The sequence below is a fragment of the Penicillium cosmopolitanum genome, assembly GCF_028827165.1.
Source record: "Penicillium cosmopolitanum strain IBT 29677 chromosome Unknown utg000009l:1.0-9042332.0:1.0-9050551.0, whole genome shotgun sequence".
Taxonomy (NCBI): Eukaryota; Fungi; Ascomycota; class Eurotiomycetes; order Eurotiales; family Aspergillaceae; genus Penicillium; species Penicillium cosmopolitanum.
This window is the reverse complement of record NW_026622679.1, coordinates 5,997,130-6,006,254: the sequence shown is the minus strand read 5'-3', so window position 1 is coordinate 6,006,254 and position 9,125 is coordinate 5,997,130. Positions and strand designations below refer to the sequence as shown.

The window sequence follows — 9,125 nt, the reverse complement described above, 5'->3', positions numbered from 1 at the left end:
CAGGTTACAGATTACATGGGTGGTTTGGGTAAGGATAGGGCAGGACAGGAGGATGGGAAAGATGGGAAAGATGGCGTGTAACCTGATAGTATGGGTCTTTGGATGTTGTGGCGAGATAGTCTATCGCTTCGACCAACCGCCCGGAATCCTGGTGATCCAAGTTTCTGTTCTCCTTGAGAGAGAGGCAGTACTACCTGCCTAGGAGGGTATCGAGCAGCGGGATCCCGGTCCCGACACCAGGGAGAAGGGAAGATCGTAAGGCGCCGAGGGGTTGTCAGGTGGTCGTTTGTGTTTTTTGTAATTATTTATTTCCTTTTTTTGGAGGGTCCTCGCATTTGTATCTCTTCACTTTAATGTAGATTGGTGTAGTACACACACTACTTATTTGAAGGGAGTAGAGTAGTAAACAGCCTAAGGGTCAGTGTACACACAGAGCTAATTGCATACATGTACTTAACTCTCAGGTCAAGATTATCTAGGGTCCGAGACCTCTCGAGCTATCTATTTTTGACGAACTGGACAAAAGTACCGAGATGAGGAGTCGATGAGATCCAGATCTTTCCCACCCCTTCTTCTCCCCCTCCTCTCCACCCTCAGGTACGTACTCTGGCGTGGATGGTCGCACAGTTCGCTTCACATGCGGACATCATGACATCTGCACACATTAGTCCCGCGCCAGACCTGCCCCAGTGTGGGTGAGATGGTGGTGGTGGCTTCGCCGCGACTCGACCAGATAAGCGCTCAGTCCTATCGAGCTAACCCGATATCCTAATATTCCAAGGAAGAGGAGGGGGGGAGGGGAGTAATTCAAAGTTGTTGGCTATGGGCCATGGGCGTTTATCCCTGGCGGCGAAGTACGATCTACACAAGCTGGGAGCTGAGCAGGGCTGCTGATGTGTCTGTGCTAGCAATTTTTGGATCGAGGTTCTAGACTTTGCCGGATGTGTTAGGGCAGGTTCCCCGGGGGGATTGAGAGTAAAGACGAAAGCTAGCCTCACCATGACACTTATGATGCATGATTTCCATCAGAAAGGTGTCACCTGAGAAGAGAGAGCCGTCAACCCGGATCCGATCCAGGCACGGCATCTGTCCTTTGCTTTTGCAGGCGCCATATCCACATTGCCTTACTTCGTGCACAGAGATAAATGTAAGCGACCCGGTCTGATTTCATGGTCCTGCCATCTTTTGATGTCATCCCGTGATAGTCATGTGGCTCGAAAAAAGTGGATCAGAAGGGGAACACATGACTCTGGGGGGAAAGGCGAGAGAGACAGAGAGAAAGGAGGGGATGGATCCTCTTTGCTGCATTTCGCCACTGGCTCCTCCATCTCTGCGGAGTATTACTGTATGTTGTACTTGAGATCCATCTGTATTTGAACCATCCTTGAGATTTGGTTCAACCCTATAATCTCCCAAATCGAGAAACTCAACGTATCCTAAAAAAGGGACCGAATACATGCATCCGTATATACTATACTCTTCATAACCGCGGCAGATCTCCCAATGACGTATCAGTAGGCTATGGACGCTTCCCCTTTGGGCGACAACCCAGAGATGTTGCATCCAGCCCAAAGTGGACCCCATCAAAACAAAATTGCTCCAAAAACCCCACACTCACGCTCCTAAAACGCCCGACGGCTGCCTTCCCCAACTCGCGTCCGCCATGCTGGTTGGCCGTTGGTCCGGCGAGGCCCGATTCCTCGTGGGGCGGACGAAAATTTTCCTTCATACATTATGGTAGTCCAGAGAATTGCATCCAGGGCTCAACCAGTGAGAAGGTGTGCCTTTGTCTATGGATGTATTATTCCCTTCACCGAAGAGCCGCAATTATATGTACCGCGTACAAAGTGGCCTGGCCGCTTTGACAGGATTACATGGAGTCAGGGAAGGGTTGAGTTTGATACGAACCAAACTTGAAAGATCCCAATTTGATGTTTTTAAGATGAACTTCGCGGTTGCGGCAATTAGTTCTGCTAGTACATAGATAAGTACAAGGTACTCCGTAAGTGCTGGTTAGTCTTTTGGTTGCTACGCTACTCATTTTAGGCCTCCTTTAATCTATATCTTTCCGCCAAAACCAGCCACCTCCAGAAGCGTGGCATACACCTATCCCTCATCCAGCAAGGTCCCGGCTCCTTCATATCCATTACAACGCTCTCCTGAGTCTAGTCGCTAGTGCGGGAAGCTCGATCTCAGCTCTCTTGTACTCCGTAGTCGCCGAGTGGGAATTGTGGAGATCAGTGGATCAGCCCGATATTTTGGAGAGCGCCGTGATTCGTAGAATTCCGCCGTACTGAAGAGGGGCTCGTTCACCGGTACTGATATTGTTTTACACTGGTTGTTTTCGGAACCGCCATTGCCATTTGGGGAATCTAGGGCGTTACTCAGATACAATCGGTGATATCTAGGTGGGGTTTCGAGGCCATCACGGTCGAAATTCTTGACCCCCACGAAATGAAAAGGAAACTAAGGGTGAAAATTCGAGGCAGGCAAGGGCCGTGAGAGGTGAATCTTGTTTGCTGTGGGCTTGAACAAAGTTCGGGTGGATTGGGCTGCGAATTGGTTGGGTTGACATCTGCAACTCGGGATGCCGATGCTGCGGGATGAGCTTGATTTAGATGTAGTACTACTTATAGAACTACGAGGATAACTTTTATCAGTCTAGACCTGTCGTAGATTGTAGCCTCTAATCATTTCTTTGTCTAATATAATAGATAAATCTCTTGATTCGTAGAACGTTCCATTCTCTCACACGGAGGCAGGTCTTGTGTTCACGCGTTGCTAATCAAGCCTCGTGTTCAATGACATCCACTGCGGATCGAGGGTCAAACACCGGCGTCCTGACTGCCCTGGGCGACCGGGTTCTAGAATGGGTCTTGGTCAAGCGGGATTGCACCGAGTTACAAGCGCAGGGACCTTATTGTCTTTGTTCTCCTGGGGGGTTTCGTCATAATGTGTCGATATAAGAATATCATAGATCTTTCACCGGTGATGGTCTGGGATGTATTCCCGAATTTTTCTCCTAGCTTCCTGAGCTCGCCACTCAGCCTCCCGAGACGGTGTGTGTGTGGCAAGGATGTAGAGTAGACTTGTTGTAAAATGTACTGCATACTGTACATGATAATATTTGCAAGCATGTATACTGCCTACCGATCCCGACTATCCCGATCGCGTGGGATGCCGAGACTTGGACAGTCCTCGGCATTTCCAATTCAAGCCCTGACCCCCATGGACTTGACACGATGCCGTGGGGGTACAAAAATGCACTCTTTAAGAGCAATAACGTGTGCTCAACAACGAGAATTGCGCGACGCGTGATTGGATCCGCCCGGCCTCCACCGGCGTGGGTCGGAGCCTCACGTGAACGCACAGTCCAGGAGCTCTGTCCTCCGACGAATCACGATTTCTAGAGCTGGCTCCATTGTCAGAATTACAGTCGACATATGTAATTTGTACCAGTTAGTACAGTATAACCCTCACTAACTGAGATTCAAGATATGAGCTATACCAAAGGCAATCCAAGAATTCCGGACTAAGTGCCGAGATTTCTACTTTCAGCACCATCTGTGCGTATGCAGCCGTGGGCGGTGCACGAACAATTCCATGGTCTTTTTGGGCTGGCGTTGGCTCGTTCCAGAAGCTTTCTGGAAGGCAGATCCGGGTTCATTTTTGCTTTCCCGGTGTGGCGCTAGTCCAGGTCCGGTATAGTGTTATATCCCGATTGGGAATTATCTTTCATATAATACCGCTAATGGTCACTTTGTATTACACTGTGGAGTTTCATAAATACATCCATTGCCGCTTTGGTTTCTTTGGTTTCTTTGGTTCCTCCGTATCTTCTGTACTGTACACCTACACCTCTCCATGTACTCCGTGGAACTCGGTGGATTTGATGTTGTAAATTGTATGCACATCACCTGTGGGGGAGAAGGAAGCTATTGATCGGAATTGCCTGTCAAGGAAGAAAGTGGCCAGTACTCCAACACAACCTACGCCCATATCATCCCGTAGTATTCCGCATTCCGCGTACTCCCATACGGGGAACAGGGGAGGGACGGGGACGGATCTCCTCACCGCCGTTGGGGATGTTCGTTTCCCCAGGGCTGGCACTGATTCCCGGCTGCACCTAGCAGAGTCTATCGCAGCCACCGGGTTAGGGTGTGACTGCCATGTGGCCGTGCTAGAGGAGGGGTCAAACGCGCCGAAACAGCTATTCCTGAAAACAATCGGGCGCAAACCCCTGTTGCATCCAATTTCGGTAAACCTTAACCGCGTTCAGGAGGGGATGGCTTCCTAGTACGAGTATGCGGAGATGACCTTTTTTTTCTCGGTCGGAAGAATTTAGTATTTGCCGTAGACGTTTTATTTGCTGGAATAAGGTTGTCGGAGGTTTGCTACATCAGGGGAATGGGGTAATTCCGTGTACGAGTAGCGATGTATACTCCAGGGCTAGTTATGTACTAAAAAATACTCTGAAGCACTGGCAACTGCTAACTAGTACCAATGATAAGTACTACTAGTTAGTTATACAATGCAGTAGCTACTTCAAGTTGTTTTATAGTTTTACGTATCTAGTATTATCCATTCGGGAAGAATAGACTTGGCAACGTCGACACTGCAGAAGCAGTCCCTGTATATTTCAGCCGCGATCCTTGGCCATAATACTTTCTGCTAGTATAATGACGCTTAATGCGGTATGTCCTGTTTGATCACCGTGCGGCCTTCTCCAGGTCCAACCCTTTCCTCCCCCTCCCCACAGGGACATGGGTAGGAAATTTCCGGGGAGAAGATCAATGCAGATTTATGAGTGGTAGAGGTTGAGAGTTCAAGTTATTGCTCGTGATGATAGTACGCTAAATCGAACTCGTTCGGGAATGTCTACGCACTGCTACTACTACACTCGTAGTTATTGTACACGAGGACATTGAACAGTGGCGATGACAGGTGGGTTTGTCGATCATGGAATATTCTTGTTATGTCGAACATAATCTTTAAAAAAAAATCGTGAGTCACGATGGAGTCTCTCTATGGAGTATTGTTGTTGACGGGAAATGACAGGGACCAATACCATTGTGAGTCAGGTTGAATCACGGCGGGGCGTGAGATCATCGCAAGTCTTGGCATCACCTGCCACAGACACACAACATCCCAGCACTATATCTCTTTGGATCCTTCGACTTCCTTTATATTGCATCTCTGTCTACCATCCAATTGTTAAAGTCTGAATTCGTCTTACGGTATTCTATTCTAATTCCCCCTCCAACCGGGATTTTCCTCGCGCACCGCGGCCAGCACACCACACCGCAGATCTGTCCTGTCGATCCTGGGCAAGGTCACCCGATCTCTGCGTTGGCATTTCAAACGTTACCCTGAAGCACTCTCTTCGCCCCCAGTTCTCCCCCATTCATTCGGACCTAGCTAGGCCCATCATCGACATGGAGAACGGGTCAGTTGACAGCCCTGCGGGTCCGGAGCCCCAGGTCCATCGTAAGTTCATCCCCCCCCTCTCAAAGGCCCTCAACTGGATGGTGGACCCCACGATCAATATACAGAGAAGCTCTGGTTCGTGGTCTGAATCCGCTGGTTTCGTATTTTGAGCCCCTCGTGTGGCAGCTCCATATCCCCATCCATGGCCATGCAACCCACCTGTCGCGTCCGCCACACTCCTCCCGTCATGGCCGCGACCCCTGCAGGTGCTTTTGCCAGCGCGCGAAGCGGGCATTGTGCATCGTTTCTAGACTGGACTGGACTGGGGGCTGAGCGGACGGGCAGCACAACGGCCCGCAACCTTTTTGATCACACGCTCATGTTGATTACTCCTTAGGATCTGAACAGTTGCCATCGACTGATGAGTTGGCAGCCTCGACAACTGCACATGGCGTTGCAGCCACATCTTCATCGAGCACTGCTCACCAATCATCTTCCCGGCGACGGGGCAAGTGCCGCTATTTTGCAACCAAGAAGGGTACGTTTCTTGCGCAAGGTTTATGCTGTTTCGGATTGAAGTTTGTTGTTTTGCTTTACGCGATCTTTGCTATCCAGTACACGAGAATGGAAGGTCTATGTTCCTCGGTTGCGTTTTCGATATGCACGAATTCGAGGAACTGCGAATCGGATAATGACTACCAGTTGTGGCTAGTGGTGTGCCTTCTGCCCATGATTTGGACGAAGGAGGAGGCGAAGCTGTAAACGTGCTTTGATTCAATCGATTTTGCTGCGATATTTCAAGTGCTGTGTCTAGAGTTTGAAGATTGATACTAACTTTGATCCAGGTTGTCGTGCCGGTGCTGAATGCCCATTCATTCACGATGCTTCTGCGATCCAGCAGAATACTTCTCAGTCTGATCAGACGTCCAAATTCCAAAGGTCGGCTGGTAGCTCCAAAAGTACCGACTCTAGTGTAGCCACTGGAATCCAGAATCTGAGCGTCGGTCCAGACCAGCCGAAGGAAAAGCCGGCATCATCACATGCTTCCCAGCCTCAACGGCCCGTCTCGAAGATCGAGCAGAATGACCCAAGGGAGTTCCAGATCAATCAGTTGAGACGGCGATATCGCCCAGAGGAGAAGTCTGATGATAAGGGTACCACATTGACATTCGGATTGACGCCTTCTGATCCAGACTTCCCGTTTGAACTGGATAGCTTACAATGTGTATTGTATGTTCCGAACTCATTTCCAGGCACGGGGCGGCCTACACTGGCCGTCACAAATCCCGAAATGGAATCAGCGTATCAGCAAAATATCAGCAGAGGATTCGATGATGCCGTCGATTTCACGCTGCGAACCAATGGCCGAGGGACTCTGCTCAACTGGCTTAACACTCTCGATAGGCAGCTCGAGCGACTGCTGACCACCCTGGAAAGGGGACCGAAGCTGACGTTCGTGGCCAATATCGGGGGCAATTCTGGAAGTCGAGAGCCTATTCCTAGCGAGAAGGTTGCTCCCGCCCCGGCGAGACTGCCCGAGACTAGGGTACCTGTCCAAGCTCCAAAGCCAAAGCCAGTGGCTGTGCAACCAAAGTATACAGCAGAACAAAGAGCTTCAGCTGAGAAACGGAGGTCAATGGACACAAAGCAGCTTGAGGCCCGTTTGGGAAGACTTCCTCTGTTTCAGAAACGATCAGAGAATTCCTTCATTATTCCCATCCAGCCAAACAAACCTGATCGTCTTCCCAGATCGCTTCAATCAGTGAAAACCGTGAGGCTTCTGATCCCTCATCTGTACCCTTTGGAGCACAGCTCAATTGAGATTCAAGGAGTCGATAGCCCAGAGGCGAGATCTGTGGAAACCGGATTCGCCCAATGGTTCGAAAAGAACTTTCAGATGAACTTGGTCTCGCAGATCAACTATCTGGGAAGTAACATGCATAACTTTGCGAAGACCCCCCTTCCCGAGGTGGCGGAGCAAATGCAGCATGAACACATCCAAGAGGACGAGGAAGAAACTTCGCATCAGGTAGAGAACGAAATTTCGGCAGAGCCTGTCGGAGATCGAGATCGACCTCATTTACACGTTATTCCACGTCCACCCGAATGGTCGGTCCAAGAGCCGCATAGTGGTAGCGACATGACCGATGAATCCAGCTACGATGAAGATGACGAAGATGACGAGGAGGGCGAAGAGACAGACGGTGGTGCTCCTGTTCCTGTTGCTCTGGATACTCCTGGCCGGGGAGTTGCACTTTCATTCCCGTTCTTGGAGCTCTATGGAATTGAGTTGTTGGAACTGATTCACCTTGCCGTTACAATTAAGTGCGAGCGTTGCAAGGACTCTATGGATATCAAAAATGTTCCTCACCTAAAGGACGCAAAGGATACTCCCAAAGTCGAGTCTTGCAAGAAGTGTTCTAATTCTATGAGCATTGGTAGGTGATATGTTGGAATCCATTTCTTTGGTGACAGAGCTAACAAACATACCAGGTTTCCGGCGACAGTTGATGCATTCCCATGCCAATAGGGCTGGGTATCTGGATCTAGAGGGTTGCACGATTGTGGACCTACTTCCAAGGTCGGTCTTTCATCCCGCTCGTTGACTTGCATTGATGGAGAAATAATACTAACTTGAAGAAGTAACTTCCTTCCCACTTGTGCCGAGTGCTCTACGGAATACCATGCTCCTGGCATCTCTGCTGTACGTGCGGAAAGTGCTATGGCTATATGTCGTCACTGCCATCGCAAGATGGTCTTCAAGATTCCCGAGGTCAAGTTTCTGCTCGTGTCGAGTGCCGCAGGTAAGCGCATGCTTCAAACAGAAAGGCCTCTGGAGAATTTCAACTAATGAAATGCAGTTTCTTCACGTTCTGGCCTTGCTCTCAAGAAGAAGGTGAGTAAATATGCCGCCTATTCTTTTGTCAATACTAATAATTCAATAGCCCAAGGAAGTACTCGGTATTGTTGCTGGACAGGAACTACCTCGACGAGGCCGCTGCCAGCACTATGGCAAGAGTTATCGTTGGTTCCGGTAAGTAGATAAAAGGTCTTGTTTCTCTCTTTCTACCTTTGCTCATCCTCAACAGATTCAGTTGCTGCTCCAAAGTTTTCCGGTGTGACAAGTAAGGCCACATGTCATCCTACTCTACACTCATGGAACACATACTCACAAAGCCTAGGTGTCACGATGCGGAAACAGATCATCCAAATGAACACGCAAATCGCATGATTTGGTATGTCATTCCGCCTGCGAAATCTCTCAATCGATCGCTAACACAGATAAGTGGCTTCTGCTCCCGGGAGCAAATATACAGGCCAGAGAATTGCGGAATCTGCCGAGCAACCCTCATTGGAAAGGCGGGCAGTGGATTCTGGGAAGGTGGAAAAGGAACGAGGAATCGCGCACTTATGAGTCGCAAAGACCCTCGAAAGTACAAACGCCGCGGCGCAAATGCTCCAGGCGGATCGAGCTCGAAGAAGAAATAGCCTGAGACTTTGGTTGATTTCATCATGAAAGGTTCAGCGAAGAGTTCTTTAAGTTGCATATTGCATAGGTTTTGCATTTAAAAAATCGCATCTATGGTGTCTTGAACTGGAGTAATCACAGTGGAATCTATGTTGATACTATATACCCAAAGAAATTCATGAAATTCATGTCAACAGCAAAAAGCCGGAAATATCTAGTAGTAAAGATC

General features: G+C 49.2%; 1 protein-coding gene across 1 annotated transcript; it reads left to right on the top strand.

The window, feature by feature from the left end:
* Nucleotides 1-5,435: 5,435 nt before the first annotated feature.
* Nucleotides 5,436-8,916, top strand: N7509_010318 (uncharacterized protein; the record flags this gene model as incomplete). Its single annotated transcript, XM_056634955.1, has 9 exons — nt 5,436-5,562; nt 5,825-5,965; nt 6,273-7,865; nt 7,921-8,008; nt 8,071-8,231; nt 8,289-8,323; nt 8,373-8,461; nt 8,610-8,663; nt 8,715-8,916. 9 exons carry the CDS (start codon nt 5,436-5,438, stop codon nt 8,914-8,916), a joined length of 2,490 nt encoding a protein of 829 aa, XP_056485575.1.
* Between the last annotated feature and the right edge of the window lie 209 nt (nt 8,917-9,125).